Here is a 16,571-nt window from a genome sequence, read left to right on the forward strand (position 1 = left end):
ATGTGATCCTCATAACCGGCCTGCCCATGGATTTCATTATTCCTGTTGTACGTGACGGAGAAGCAGGCTGGGAGTGGAGCAGAACGGGCCTCTCTTGCTGTCAGAGTGGACTCTTTCCTTGAAAGTCTCCTCTTTTTAGATTGTTCACTCTGAAATTACTGAGTACCGGAGCCATCTCAGTTTTCAGGGAGAAGTTGCATTGAGTTGTTTTTCAGAGACCCTGAGGGGGAATGGGCTCCATCCATGTTTCTCTTTATCCTGAGCCGCTCTGTCCTCAGAATCAGAAAGTGTGTTGGGAATTGGTGGGCCAGCCTGCCTGCCTTCCACGGTGCCCCTGAGAGGAGCACTGACCCCACAGGGCAAACCCTGCCCTGAAGCCCCACAGCACACAGACGCCAAATGGAAACGAGCTCTTAGACTGAAACACCTCGCCCACTGGTTACAGGTGGTGGAGAGACTCATGATGAGATAGTAGGAATAAGATGGTGTCTGGGGAGCTTCCTGGGGAAGGTCCTCATCCCAAGAGACACCTGAACCTGTAGGAACAGCCATTTATTTATAATATGGCGAGGCAGTTGAAAAACAACATAAAACTTGAGACCCAATTTAGGGGGAACATTTTCTAGAGCCTTCTTCCCTGTGTCTTGCTGCCCCCGTTGGTAGCTTATGCCTGTGTGTTATGAACAGGCCAGGAGGTTTTTGCTTTCCTTTTCCTTGTACTTGTTCCGTTCTTTCCAGGGACGGCGTAAGAGACCTAAATGGGAAAGTGAGCCCCTTCCTTTTTTTAGCTATCCCCATGGTCCTGTGCTCACACCTATTTTGTTCATGGCTTCTTTAAGTCTTTCACCAGCACAAATACTAACCAGAGACAGGAAATTGTAGCCACATCACAGAGCTATTACAAAGTCACTGGGGCTCCTCCAAAGAGGTGAAGGGCCTAATCCAAAGTGGAGGACTCAGCATGGCTGAGTGCTTTCCTTCTCTGCCCCGTCCCCCAAGAAACAGACAGTAACATTATAAGAAGCCTGGAGAAGAAGAAAAAATTACCCATAATTCCCAACATTGGCATCCTCGGACATTCACATCGCAACCGTTTATTCCACATCTGTGTGTTTCACAGGCAGGGGCTCAGTATGTACACATCTGTCTGTAGGCCAACAACTGGGGCTAACATTTCTCAAATGTTTGGCAGAGGCCAGCCTGTGTTTCACATATATCAATGGCACAGCCACCATAATAAGTAGTTACTAATAGAATCTCAGGTGAGGAAACTGAGGCACGGATCAGCAGTGGTGGAGGCAGAACTGGCTGCAGACCCCATGCCTTTAGTTCTTCTCTGCCCCATCCCATGGGTGCCCCTGCCCGACAGGGCAGCCTCCAGATAGATGTCTGTGAATGGCTGCATAGCATCCTCTTGAGTGGATTTTGCTTCATGTTGATGAGTGATTTTGCCTACATTTAATTTGCTGGTATATTGTATGATTTTTCTAATAATTTGCAGGGAGGGATTTCATATTTCACAAGAGTGATTTCTGTAGTGAAAAAATAAAAATACACAGGTTTGTTTGATGACCAACAATCATCCATCTTGTGAAGCTTAACTCCCTTTTTTGGACCCCTGTGCAAGTGTAGTGAGCCTCAGATTGGATATCTTTCTTGAATCTTTGTAGAAGAGAAATAGGCCATTTATATCCTTTATTAAAATATTTTAAGGGCTTCCCTGGTAGTGCAGTGGTTGAGAATCTGCCTGCCAATGCAGGGGACACGGGTTCGAGCCCTGGTCCAGGAAAATCCCACATGCCACGGAGCAACTGAGCCCGTGAGCCACAACTACTGAGCCTGCGTGTCTGGAGCTTGTGCTCTGCAACAGGAGAGGCCGCGATAGTGAGAGGTCCGCGTACTGCGATGAAGAGTGGCCCCCGCTTGCCATAAGTAGAGAAAGCCCTTGCACAGAAACGAAGACCCAACACAGCCATAAATAAATAAATAAATAAACTTAAATCATATGGGTTTCTAAAAAAAAATTTTTTTTAATTATCATACAGAAGAACATGACTTTTTTCCCTTTTTGGTTTATAGTTATATAAATTGTAATGCATGTATAGATTCATATACTACCATTACAATCAGGATACAGAACAGTTCCGTCACCCAAAACTCCTCCTCCTGCTGCTACCCCTTTATAGTTACACCTTGCCCACATGGCTAACCCCTGGCAACCACTGATCTGTTTTCCATCACTACAGTTTTGTCTTTTAGAGAATGCCATATAAATGGAATTATATAGTTTGTAATTCTTTGAGACTGGCTTCCTTCACTCAGCATTATGCCTTTGGGAGCCATCCAAGTTGCATGTATCAGTAGTTCATTGCTTTTTTTATTGCTGTGGAGGCTTCTATTGTATGGCTGTATCACAGTTTGCTTTTTCCATTTGCCTATTGAAGGACCTGTGACAGTTTTGAGTTGCTATAAAAATTCACATACAGGTTTTTGAGTGAACATAATTTTTCATTTCTCTAGGCTAAATACCCACGAATGGGATGCTAGGTCATATGGAAAATGTATGTTTATCTTTATAGTAAACTGCTAAACTACTTTCCAGAATCGCTGTACCATTTTACATTTCCACCAGGAATGTACGAGAAATTCAGTTGCTCTGCATTCTTGTTAGCACTTGGTATTATCTGTAGTTTTTTGTTTTGTTTTGTTTTTAGCTGCTCTGATAGGTGTATAGTGATAGCTTATCATGAAATTTATTTGCATTTCCCTAATGATTAATGATGCTGAGCATCTTGTGTTTGTTTACCATCTTTATATCCTCTTTGGTGAGTGTCTGTTAAAGTCTTTTGTTTATTTTTTAATTGGGCTGTTGGTTTTCTTGTTGAGTTTTGAGGGTTCTTTAGCTACAGTTCCTCTGTTGGATATGTGATTTGCAAAGACTTTTCTCCCAGTTTGTAGCTTGGCTTTGTATTCTCTTAACATGAACCAAAAAATTTTAATTTTGATGAAGTATAGTTCATCAGTTTTTTCTTTTAATGGATCATACCTTCACTGTCATTTCTAAGAACTCTTTGCCTAACTCCAGATAAAAAAGATTTTCTTCTGTGTTTTCTTCTGAAAATTTGTGGGTTTACATGTTACATTTAAGTCTGTGCCCCATTTTGAATTAATTTTTGTAGAAGGTGTGAAATTTAGTTTGTTGCTTTTTTTGCATATAGATGACCAGCATCATTTGTGAAAAGACTATCCTTAATCCACTAATTGCTTTTGCACCTTTGTGAAAAATCAGTTGTACACGTGTGGGTCTATTTCTGAGTTCTCTGTTCTGTTCCGTTAAGCTATGTGCCATCCTTCACCCCTATCACACCACTGAGATTACTGTAGCTTTATTGTCTTAAAATCGGGTAATGTGATTCCTCCAAATGTATCCTACTTTTTCAGAGTTGATTTTGCTATTCTAGTTTTGTTGCCCTTCTGTATAAATTATAGGATCAGTTTGTGTCTGCCAAGAGTACTGCTGTCGTCTGATGTTCTTCTGAACAGAATAACAAGGAAACAAGTACACAGCATTTTACTGACTCATGAATAGTTTCGATTTGCAAAAATATAAAGTATATCTCCAATGATGGAAACTCCCAGGTTTTATAAAAATTGAAAAGGAATGTTTTTAAAAGGAATGTAGTTTCATATTTTGACACTTTGTGGCCACATGTAAAGCTGAAAGTCACAAAATGCATCATAGACAAACTAGAAAATCAAGCTTTTATTCAAATCTCTACTGCCTTATCAGTCAGTTCCTTGGCAATAAATACCTCTGGTCCTGCTAGAGTGGCCCAAGACTAGGTCTCAGTCGTATAAATGTGCTTCTTCAGCAGGACCTGGGTGCCATTCTGTCCTCTGTGTGAATAGCACACCTGCTCTTCCAATCCATGAGCACTGGATACCTTTCCATTTATTTAGAAACTAATTTAATTCTTTCCTTTTGTAGTTCTCAGAGTATAAGTTTTGCACTTCTTCTGTTAAATTTATTCCTAAGTATTTTGTTGTTGATTCTTTTGCAGATGTTGTTTTCTTAATTTCATTTTCAGACAGTTCATTGTTAGTGTGTAGAAATGCAGTTGAGTTTTGTATGTCAATCTAGTATCCTGCAACCTTACTGACCTCATTTATTAGTTTTACCACACAATGATCTTTTAAATGACCTTTGGTCACAGTCTGCAAGATTAACATAGTTCTGCTTGGAAAAAAATAACACAAATGAATAGCACCTGATATGCATTATACTTTCATGAATGTCAGCAGATTTGATATTTCTTAGCACCCAAATTCTTTCCTGGAAATTAGCATCCAGAAAATCAAATGCCCCAGATATATAGAACAGAGGTGTAAGGCTTTCATGCCTGATTTACTTATGTTTTTTTTAACAACTCCATTATGTAAGGGTAAAGGATAAAGCATTTTTGTTATATATACAGTCTGTGATTGACACGTGTCTTAGTTGAGAAATATAAATCATTAAAAATTCAGTATCAGGACTTCCCTGGTGGTCCAGCGGTTAAGACTCCATGCTCCCAACTCAGGGGGCCTGGGTTCGATCCTTGGTCAGGGAACTAGATCCTGCATGCTTCAGCTAAGAGCCTGCATGCCACAGCTAAGACCCAGCACAGCCCAATTAAAAAAAAAAAAAAAATTCAGTGTTTTCACGAGTACCACTTTAGAAGACTCATGTGCCATATAGAATAAACCATAAATCCAGTGCCTTGGGAAAGAATATATCATGGGTGGACCCATTTATGATTTCTAGGAACTTTGTGAACTCTTTTCTTTAGGGCTCTGACTGCACTAAAACATTGAATTACTACACAGAAGTCTTCATTAGTCATCATCCTCTTAATCAGTCCCAACACGGCAGGTTTTCTAACATGCAGTCTGGTTTGATTTTTACAACATAGAAAAAAAACATTAGGCTGTTAAAACTTACAGGAAGGCCCTAGAGAAACAAAAATGAAAATTCCCGAATACTTACTTGTGGTACTTTGGTCCCATGATAAGGGGTAAAGACCATCCTACTTTCTGTCCAGAAGAAAAAAAGCCTCTTCTGAAACATTTCACAATAAAATGATACCAGATGTGGGTGCATAATTGGGAACAGCTCCTTCTCCATGGGCTTTTTGCTGTCAGAACATTAGATCCTCCCCCACTGCAGCCAGACCCCCCTTCTTTTCCTCTCTTTGTTCCACTGCCACTCAGAAGGACACAAGGATCGCATTTGAGCTCATAACTTGTGAAAAGAATGTTATTAACTGGCCACACACACAAAATAAATTGTTGGTGGTATCTTTGGAATTGCATTAAAGTTATAAATTAATTTTTTAAAATACCTTTAAAGACGAGGAGAAGAAAACGTGATACTTGCCAAGAAGTTTTAGGGTTTGTTGGGTTTTGTTTGTTTTTCATTTTTAAAACCTTATTTGTGACATTAGTGATATGGAAATTTCCTTGTTTCATGGCCACACTTCTAAGTCATAAAGCCATCATTTCACCCCCTCAAATGGAAGTAACTTGGTTTCCTTTTAAAAAATAATCCTGGGGGCTTCCCTGGTGGTGCAGTGGTTGAGAGTCCGCCTGCCGATGCAGGGGACACGGGTTCGTGCCCCGGTCCGGGAGGATCCCACATGCCGCGGAGCGGCTGGGCCCGTGAGCCATGGCCGCTGAGCCTGCGCGTCCGGAGCCTGTGCTCCGCAGCGGGAGAGGCCACAACAGTGAGAGGCCCGCGTACCACAAAAAATAAAAAAAATAAAAAATAAAATAAAATAAAATAAAAATAAAAAATAAAAAATAATCCTGGACTTCCCTGGTGGCGCAGTGGTTAGGAATCTGCCTGCCCACGCAGGAGACACAGGTTCGGGCCCTGGTCTGGGAAGATCCCGCATGCCGCAGAGCAGCTAAGCCTGTGCTCCACAACTACTGAACCTGCACTCTAGAGCCCACGAGCCACAACTACTGAAGCCTGCGTGCCACAACTACTGAAGCCTGCGTGCCACAACTACTGAAGGCTGCGTGCCACAACTACTGAAGCCTGCATGCCTAGAGCCTGTGCTCCACAACAAGAGAAGCCACTGCAATAAGCAGCCCACGCACCGTAACAAAGAGTAGCCCCTGCTCGCTGCAACTAGAGAAAGCCCAGGCGCAGCAACCAAGACCCAGCGCAGCCATAAACAAATAAATAAATTTATTTATTTTAAAAAATAATAATAGTCTCTCAGGAATTCCCTGGTGGTCCAGTGGTTAGGACTCTGCGCTTTCACTGCCAGGGCCCGGGTTCATTCCCTAGTCAGGGAACTAAGATCCTGCAAGCCACATGGTGTGGCCAGAAAAATAATAATAATAATCTGTCTTCTTGTGTCTTCCACCCCCTAGCATATTCCTCTGCAGACACTATTGAAGTTCATGGTGGACATTGCCCAGGGAATGGAGTATCTGAGCAACAGGAACTTTCTTCATCGCGATTTAGCTGCTCGAAACTGCATGTAAGAGCCCTGGCCCATCCTGGAGTGGGTTGGACCTCATGGTGGTAGACATTTGTGGGCCTATGGGGTGGCCTGTTGATGTTAAAGTATGGAGGAGGATTAGGCTTGGGAGGTGACAGTGTGGAAGGCTCCGGAGATGGGGTTTCTACCGCCCTGACACATGACTGGGTGTTTGCTTGAGGGTTTTCACTACCTCTGCCTCTAAGAGTCTGGCTGGCCTCCAAAACTCCCCTGTGACTTCTTTTCTTTTTTTTTTTAATTTTTATTGTAGTATAGTTGATTTACGATGTTGTGTTAGTTTCAGGTGTACAGCAAAGTGATCAGTTATACATATACATATATCCACTCCTTTCTAGATTCTTTTCCCATATAGACCATTACAGAGCAATGAGTAGAGTTCCCTGTGCCATATAGTAGGTCCCTATTAGTTATCTATTTTCTATATAGTAGTGTGTTCATGTGTGACTACACTCTCACTCAGCTAGGAGTACTAGGTGTGAACTTTGGGATCCTCCCCAACTGCCATCAGCTTATTTGGATCCAGAGTTACATATAAGTCAGCTGATCATGAAGACAGTAATGAAAATCATAATGGTTTTGTCCCTGAGTTTTCATGATACTACCTTGTGAAGTAGTTTTGTCCTGACTACACCAAAGCTTTCCTTTTGCAGCAGAGACACAAGGGCTTATACAGGAACTTCGAACTTCACCTTCCCCATCTCTTCAATCTACTTCAACAGCCATTATCTGCTGTAAATCTTCAAAAACAATAACTATTTCTTGATTTGAAATTTACTATTGCAAGAAGAGAGAGTGTTCCTTAAACGTATTGCTGTTATTCGTTTTTCTTCGTTGGAGATGTGACACTGGAGCCCGTCCCCTCCCTCCTCCTAACCAACCCTGCCCCCCGGCCCTCTGTCACTTTCGCCTCATTTTTGAAAACCCAGAAGGGGCTTGGTTTTGTTTTTTATTGAAATCATTTGTCTACCATGGAGGGAGAATCATGAAAACCTTTTCTTCCCCTTAACATTTCCTTCATGGTTTTCCCACGAGGTAGGGTGACCAGCTGTCCGGTTTGTCCAGAATTGAGGGATTTCCCAGGATGTGGGACTTTTAGTTTTAAATGTTAGCGTCAGGCAAAGAGGGACAAGGTAGTCGCCCTACCTCCAGACCACTCGTTCCTCCTCCTCCTCCTCTCCTTCTCGTCTAAGATCAATTTTAACTGCTTGGGCTGTAAATGCAATTGTATTCCTTTAATTTTCCAGTTAATTCCTCAGGTACCACCTGGCACCGTCTTAGCAGGAAGTCCAGTGTCCCCCGCTTACAGCACGTGCTTCCCCACCTCCCCCAAGCTGTCAAGTGGCTTACTTAATCTATGGAGCCAGGGCTGCTTCCAGACGTCAGGCAGGAAGGCTACTGGGCTCTAGATGAGTCTACCAGGGGGCACTGGCTTGGAGCTGCTGCTCTTTCTACTCCCGTGCCCCTCTGTTCCTCCAGCTGGCTCCATCCTCTGTGCCCAGGTGCCCTGGATGGTCCAGATTCCCACACCGACCAGAAGGATAGAAAGTAATAACTCATCTGGTCCCCCCTCACTTGCTCTGCCATTGGTCCCAAAGCAGGACCCTCGCAGGCTGTGGGGTCTCTATCTTTTGGTTACTCATCGTGAATGTTTTCAGCTGCATCAGGTGCAGACCTGTGATTTAAGGCTTTGCCTCTGAGGTCGTCGCTCTCTGTAGGTTGCGAGATGACATGACTGTCTGCGTCGCGGACTTTGGCCTCTCTAAGAAGATTTACAGTGGCGACTACTACCGCCAGGGCCGCATCGCTAAGATGCCTGTGAAATGGATCGCCATAGAGAGTCTCGCGGACCGAGTATACACCAGTAAAAGTGACGTGGTACGTATGTACAGAGTTTTGATCCGGGGCCCCGCATTGCAAAGAGGAAGGCATGCTGAAAGAGCTGACTTAAGCTGGTGATGCAGGACATCTTACTCTTTGATCAGCTGAGGATTGGGGCATGCTCACACTTTTCTTTATTTATCGCTCGATGCTTTAATTCAGGCGGCACATTAGATTCTGGTGAAGTAGCCTGACATTCAGAGGATGGCAAAGGCCCTTAATTTATTTCCACTTGCCTCTGCTACAGTATAGTGACTCATTGCCTGCAACTAAGATGTTTCATATTCCCATTAAATTAAATGAATTCATCCCATGGCTGTTTGGAGCTAAGATGCTGTATAAAAGGTGCTGTGTATTCATACCCTTAACCAGAGATCAGGAAAAGAAAGCACTTGCCGACAACAGTAGGAACAGAACGTTAAACAGAGCACTGACGTGACACAAGGCTAGATCTGCCTTTGTCTCATTTCCCAAACAGCTTTAGTAAAAATGGGGAACTGTGACGTTCCGACCCCACGTTACTGCCGTTTTGGGAGAGCGGCGTATCTCAAACATAATTGTCAGCTTTGTGCGTGACCGCCGGGGCTCTAAGGAAATGACCTTTCCCCATGAAAAGGTCCATTCAGCCCTTCTGGAAAGACTTGCATCCTGACGTTGTCGCTTTGTCCTTAGTGGGCATTTGGCGTGACCATGTGGGAAATAGCCACACGAGGAATGACCCCCTATCCCGGAGTCCAGAACCACGAAATATATGACTATCTGCTCCACGGCCACAGGCTGAAACAGCCAGAGGACTGCTTGGATGAACTGTGAGTCAGCTGCTTTTCATCTCGGGGTACCCTGCAAAGACCTGGGGACACACCGCCATAGTGGGTGGGGACACTTAGCCAGGCGGATGTGGGCAGAAGATGACACACGCAGATGTCTGGGACAGGAGCCTCTCCTGGTGTGGGAAGCAGTGTGTGCACATCTCTGGTGAGCCCGCATGTGTTCTGAAGTTCTGTAAGCCGGGAAGCAGTGTGTGCACATCTCCACTGAGCCCGCACGTGTTCTGAAGTTCCGTAAGCCCCTCTAGGAAATACAGTCGGCCCTCTGTATGGGTGGATGCAGAACCCACAGATACGGGGGGGCCAACTGACTGTAAGGGACTTGAGCATCTGCAGATTTTGGTATCCGCTGGGGCTTCTGGAACCAATCTGTCATGGATACCGAGGGATGACTGTATATCCTATAAATAAATAGGTCGACTTTACAATGCATGAGGTACTTGGAGGATTCTCTGCCCTCTTTTGCTGCAGTCATGCTTCTCTTTTCATTCAACATCTTAAACAAACCAATCACAGGAATACCTTGAATCAGGAAATTTAGAAATCTAAGCCAGTAACTTTGCTTTCAGGCTGGTCATCAGAATTGCTTAGGCGATATTCTAAGAATGTGATTCCTCAGCCCTGTGCCTGGAGATTGTTATTCTCTTGGTACAGAACAGGCCCAGAAATGTATGTTTTAAAACTATCCCAGGGATGGACTTCCCTGGTGGTGCAGTGGTTAGGAATCCGCCTGCCAACACAGGGGACATGGGTTCGAGCCCTGGTCCAGGAAGATCCCACATGCTGTGGAGCAACTAAGCCCGTGCACCACAACTACTGAGCCTGCACTCTAGAGCTCACGAGCCACAACTACTGAGCCCATGAGCCACAACTACTGAGGCCGTGTGCCACAGCTACTGAAGCCCATGCCCCTAGAGCCCGTGCTCCACAGCAAGAGAAGCCACAGAAATGAGAAGCCCGCGCACTGCAACAAAGACCCAACGCAGCCAAAAATAACTAAATGAATAAATAAATTTATAAAAATAATAATATTGTTAAAAAAAAACTATCCCAGGGAGACTGTACACTCAGCCGGTGTGAGACACCACCCCCCAGCTCCCAGCGTGCAGGACCACAGTGCCCTTCCCATCCCAACAGGCCCCTCTCTTCGGGGTGGACAGTACGGGGAGAGGCCTGGGACTTGGAGTCAGAGAGGCCGGGCTCTGCCTCCTAACTAGCCACGTTTGTGGCCACTGCAGCTGACTTGACCGCTCCGTGCCACGTGATCAGCCACCAAAAAAGTATAGTCACGTATTCTGCAGAGGTATTTGGAGGGTTAACAAAGAAGTGTGTGGAGTGCTCAGCCTGCAGGGAGCACGCACACTAAGTGTCACATATGGTGCCCGCGATTAATAACATCTTTACAAGTCGATCCCCTCCCAAACACCTTGCCGACTTTGAAAACATCATTTCTTGGGGCACTGCCTCTAGCTTGGTGATCCGAACCTTCCTAATGATGAGTCTGTCCCCAGCGTAACAGGGGTCATGGGCTTGGAGAGGGGCATTCTCACCATGGTTAGCAAGAACATTTCAGGACCGTGGGCCTGCGTGGGCTCCGCCGTGGAACGCCGGGCTGTGCTGCTCGGGCAGGTGGGCCCGTGCAGGACTCCACACACGCGCACCCACACTCACACTCACACTCTGGCCCTGCTTCCTCGGACCGGTGAGAAGGCCCCGGTCAGTTTGCACATGGGCCTCCCAGATCCACCGCGGCCAAACAGAAGGAAAGTTTTTTTTTGATCAGAGCCTCGCACTGCTTGCGGGGGGGGCGGTAGTAGTGGTGGCGGTGAGTATGGTTGTAAATCCATAACATTTAGAAGAGAAACAGAAGTCACAAGCCCTTTAAAAGAAACATCATAAAATCCTAATTCAATTAGATCTGGGGCTTCACGGTCGTTTCTGAAAGGGCCACATGAATGAGATGTTTGCTTCTGCAAATGAGGAAGCCATTTCTGTCAAACAATACTGAATGGAGACTTTTGTGGCTGTTTCTGTCTTGGCTTCTTTGGTGCTCCAGGAGAAGTTGATTATCTGGGGTCTTAGTAAGGTCTAAGCTGTGTCACGTTGTGGTTTTAGATGCTGCGTGTAGAGCCGTGACCAGGGAATGCTGAGTCGGTGTTTGAGGGGTGGTTTTGTAGGTGAACGAGTTGCCGTGTCGGCAGTGCCCTGCGGCTGGGGGAGGGAGGCTGGGGAAAAGCAGGAGGAAGCAGCGGCTCAGCGGCCCCCACGCCCAGGCTGTTTCCTCACACCGAAGGCTCGCAGAGGCTCTGGTGAGCCAAGCCCGCTTCCCAGGTCCCCTCTGAGTCTGGATGCTGGCGAACGACAGCATTCCCGAGAGCTCTCTGCATTTCCGTATCTGGGGTCTTTTCTTTGAAAACTGAGGCGGATATTTCAGCGCATCTCTGTTTTCTGTCTCACCGTAGTGGAGATGAGTTGACTCCTGTGTTTCGTTACCCCTCGGTCATTTTACAGTCAACCCTGAGAAATAACAGGGTGTGCTTGGAGCCCCGCTCACCGGTCCTGCCCGCTCAGGGCCACCTCTTCTTACGGCATCACCCCCACCTCTGAATGACCAGGCCCCCATCACCCAAGAGGCCGCTCTGGGTGGTGCTCCCATCACCTCCGGGGGACCTTTCCTCGGCCGAACTCACAGCCTCCCAGCTGCAGCCACTGTGGTTCGTGGCACCGGCCCTCGGTCTCCTCGTCTCCAGGGTGACACGCGGAGGTCACCTTGTTCTTTCTTATCCCACTGGGTCCCCACAGCCAGCAGATGTCTTTCAGGGTCCCCCTCCCCTCCATTCCTTCCCCCAGTACAAGCGCGCCTCCCAGATATTGCGGGTTCAGCTCCAGAGCACTGCAGTAGAGTGAGTCACAGGAATTTTTCGGTTTCCCGGTGCATATAAAAGTTATGATTACTGGGCTTCCCTGGTGGCGCAGTGGTTGAGAGTCCGCCTGCCGATGCAGGGGACACGGGTTCGTGCCCTGGTCTGGGAGGATCCCACATGCCGCGGAGCGGCTGGGCCCGTGAGCCATGGCCACTGAGCCTGCACGTCCGGAGCCTGTGCTCCGCAATGGGAGAGGCCACAACAGTGGGAGGCCCGCGTACCACAAAAAAAAAAAAAAGTTATGATTACTGTAATGTAGTCTGTTAAGTGTGCGATAGCATTATGTCTAGAAAATGGTGTACATACCTTAATTTTAAAAACACTCTGTGGGGACTTCCCTGGTGGTCCAGTGGCTGAGGCTCTGTGCTCCCAAGGCAGGAGGCCCGGGTTCGATCCCTGGTCAGGGAACTAGATCCCACATGCCACAGCTAAGAGTTTGCATGCCACAACTAAGACCTGGTGCAGCCAAATAAATAAACATTTTTTAAAAGAAACACTTTATTGCTAAAAAATGCTAACCATCCTCGGAGCCTTCAGCAAGTCATAATCTTTTTGCCGGTGGAGGGTCTTGCCTCGATGTTGGTGGCTGCTGACTGATCAGGGTGGTGGCTACTGAAGGTTGGGATGGCCGTGGCAATTTATTAAAATAAGACAACAGTGAAGTTTGCTGCATCGATCTACTCTTCCTTTCATGAACAATTTCTCTGTAGCATGCAGTGCTGTCTGATAGCATTTTACCCACAGGAGAACTTCATTCAGACTTGGAGTCAGTCCTCTCAAACCCTGCTGCTGCTTTATCCACTCAGCTTATGTAATATTCTAAATCCTTTATTGTCATTTCAACAATCTTCACAGCATCTGCACCAGGAGTAGATTCCATCTCAGGAAACCACTTTCTTTGCTCATCCATGAGAAGCAACTCCTTATCCATTAAAATTTCATCGTAAAATGGCAGCAATTCAGGGAATTCCCTGGCAGTCCAGTAGTTAGGACTCCACACTTTCACTGCCGAGGGCCCAGGTTGATCCCTGGTTGGTAAACTAAGATCCCGCAAGCTGCTCCGTGCAGCCAAAAAAACAAAACAGGTTAAAATTGCAGCAGTTCAGTCGCATCTTCAGGCTCCACTTCTAATTCTAGTTCCCTTGCTCTCCCCCCAACATCTGCAGTGACTTCTTCTAGTGAAGCCTTGAGCCCCTCGAAGTCATCCATGAGGGTTGGAATCAACTTCTTTTCAAACTCCTGTGTATGTTGATATTTTGACCTCTTGCCATGAATCACAGATGTTCTTAATGGCATCTAGAATGGTGAATCTTTTCAAGAAGGTTTTCCATTTACTTTGTTCAGATTCATCAGAGGAATCTCTTACCCATGGCAACTCTAGCTTTACAAAATATATTTCTTTTTTTTTTTTTTTTTTTTTGCGGTACGCGGGCCTCTCACTGCTGTGGCCTCTCCCGTTGTGGAGCACAGGCTCCGGACGCGCAGGCTCAGCGGCCATGGCTCACGGGCCCAGCCGCTCCGCGGCATGTGGGATCTTCCTGGACCGGGGCACGAACCCGCATCCCCTGCATTGGCAGGCAGACTCTCAACCACTGCGTAGGGCCTTGCTTTGGATTGGGCTTTGGCTTAAGAGAATGTTGTGGCTGGTTTGATCTTCTATCCAGACCACTCAGACTCTCCACATCAGCAATAAGGCCATTTTGCTTCCTCATCATTCATGTGTTCACTGGAGTAGTGCCTTTTAATTTCCTTCAAGAACTTTTCCTTTGCATCCACAACTGGGCTGTTTGGCACTAGAGGCCTAGCTCTCCGGCTGTCTCAGCTTTGGACACGCCTTCCTCACTAAGCTTAATAATTTCTAGCTTACTTAAAGTGAGAGACCTGTGACTCTTCCTTTCAGCTGAACGCTTAGAAGCCGTTCTAGGGTTATTAATCGGCGTAATTTCACTATTGTTGTGTCTCAGGGAATAGAAAGGCCCAGGCAGAAGGAGAGAGGCAGAGGATGGCCGGTCGGTGGAGCAGTCAGAACAGGCACAACGTACTTTGATTGAATCTGCTGTCTTACGTGGACACAGTTTGTGGCACCTCAAAAATATTATCATAGTAACATCAAAGATCACTGATCACAGGTCACCCTAACAAACATAACAATAATGGAAAAAGTTTGAAATATTGTCAGAATTACCAAACTGTGACACAGCGACACCAGGTGAGCAAATGCTCCTGGAAAAATGGCACCAATAGACTTGCTCAATGCAGAGTTGTCACAGACCTTCAACTGGTAAAAAAAAAACACAGTATCTTTGGAGTGTGATGAAACGGGGTCTGCTAGTACTGTCAGACCACAGAGGTCCAGGGCGTGGCGGGGCCTGGGGGTGGTAACACTTGTGGGAACTTCGGCGCATTGACATCCACAGTATATGTACGTGAACGAGCGGGTCCCTGTTTCCTACAGGGGAGTGCAGGCTCCTCTGTCTCCTGTCTTATTCTTCTCATCACCCCCAGGATCCTAATACATCCTTTGGGTGACATCCAAAGCAACTTCCCTAAAATTATCATCTGGTCATGGGAATGCACCAAAGCACAATCTTTCTGTGGTTCCCCCTTGCCCATAGGGTAGAACCTAAACCCGTCAGGGTCTGACCCATGGCAAGCAGGTCTGCTCAGTGGTTAAGAACATGGGTTCTGGCGTCAGACACTCTCTGATGTGGGTCAGAGCTTCACCCTCGTCCTGGGGCCAAGCATCACGCTCTCAGGATCCTCCTCTGTAAAATGGGGATCCCAGTACCTGTGTGTGGGCTCGTGCTGCTAAGCAGGCTAGTATTTCTAAAAGTACCTTACGGGGCTTCCCTGGTGGCGCAGTGGTTGAGAATCTGCCTGCCGATGCAGGGGACGTGGGTTCGTGCCCCGGTCCGGGAAGATGCCGCATGCCGCGGAGCGGCTGGGTCCGTGAGCCATGGCCGCTGAGCCTGCGCGTCCGGAGCCTGCGCTCCGCAACGGGAGAGGCCGCGATGGTGAGAGGCCCGCGCACCGCGATGGAGAGTGGCCCCCGCTTGCCGCGGCTAGGGAGAGCCCTCGTACAGAGGCGAAGACCCAACACAGCAAAAATAAATTAATTAATTAAAAAATAATAATAAAAGTACCTTACACGATGGCTGTCAGATAGGAAATGCCGATGACAGGTCAGCGGTTATTACTTTTACTGGAGGAGGTCGAAGTCACGGAGAAGAGCAGGGCCCCCAGAGCGTTTCTCCTTCACGGAGCAGCATCAGGTGGCCGAGGTTCAGCAGCCCTACACGCGCCACGAAGCTGCGGCCGCCTCAAGTCAGGGGCTGTCCCAGCCCAGGGCTCACCTGCCGCTGTCACAGCACTGCCCTTATTTTCACACACGTGCCCACGCCAGCCCCCCTCTGGATTTCCTTCCTCGAGCCTCCCAAGGCCTGGAACGACGGTGAGCGTGGAGCTGGCGCTGACACCTGTCTGCTCCCAGGACCCCCGCTCCCCTCCCCCTCCCCCAGCCCCTCCACTCCCACCTGAGTGGGAGAAGCAGGGGCGGATTGCGCGTGGGCTGTGCGTGCTGCGCCAGGAGATAACACTCTTCTTCGCCTCTAGGTATGAAGTCATGCACTCCTGCTGGAGAGCTGAGCCCTTGGACCGCCCCACCTTCTCAATGCTGAGGCTGCAGCTAGAAAAGCTCTTGGAAAGCCTGCCTGAAGTTCAGGACGAAGCCGACATCATTTACGTCAACACACAGTTTCTGGGGAGCTGCGAGGGCCCGGCCGAGGGCTCGGCACTTGCTCAGCTGGACGTGAACATCCATCCCGACTTGGTCATTGCTTCTTGCACACCCGGCGCCACCGTCAGCGTGGTCACCGCAGAAGTCCATGACAACAGACCTCACGAGGGAAGGTACATCCTGAACGGGGTCAGCGAGGGCTGGGAAGAGCAGGCTCCTCCTGCCCCAGCGATGGGGACGGCGGGAAGGAACGGTGTTTTACTGGAGGACAGGCTGGTAAGGAATGGGGTCTCCTGGTCCCAGTCCAGCACGCTGCCCTTGGGGAGCCCAGTGTCAGATGAACTCTTATTTGCCGACGACTCCTCAGAAGACTCAGAAGTCCTCGTGTGAGGAGAGCTGAGACACATTCCCAAATCCTGGAAAATCCGCCTTACGAGAACCCACATACACTCGATGTTTTTGGTATTTGTCTTCCTTACCAAGTCAATGCCCTGGCCCGAAAGCACCACGTGAATGTTGTCAAGTGAGTCATCGTTTAGAATACGTAACATATATTTATTTAAAGAGAAAATATCTATATGTATATGGTGGAAAGAGACAAAGATATTCTATTTTAATAAAAGATGACTTATGTCACTTTTCTGGATGATCTTAA

General features: G+C 47.2%; 1 protein-coding gene across 1 annotated transcript in view; it reads left to right on the forward strand.

Moving 5' to 3' along the window:
- Positions 1-16,306, forward strand: part of MERTK (MER proto-oncogene, tyrosine kinase) — a 108,911-nt gene extending 92,605 nt beyond the window's left edge. Inside the window, exons 16-19 of the mRNA XM_060117144.1 lie at positions 6,421-6,530; positions 8,267-8,426; positions 9,102-9,238; positions 15,793-16,306. Coding sequence (XP_059973127.1) covers positions 6,421-6,530; positions 8,267-8,426; positions 9,102-9,238; positions 15,793-16,306 — 921 coding nt within the window. The remainder of the gene's footprint in view (positions 1-6,420; positions 6,531-8,266; positions 8,427-9,101; positions 9,239-15,792) is intronic.
- Positions 16,307-16,571: the final 265 nt, after the last annotated feature.

The sequence above is a fragment of the Mesoplodon densirostris genome, chromosome 14 (assembly GCF_025265405.1).
Source record: "Mesoplodon densirostris isolate mMesDen1 chromosome 14, mMesDen1 primary haplotype, whole genome shotgun sequence".
Lineage (NCBI taxonomy): Eukaryota > Metazoa > Chordata > Mammalia > Artiodactyla > Ziphiidae > Mesoplodon > Mesoplodon densirostris.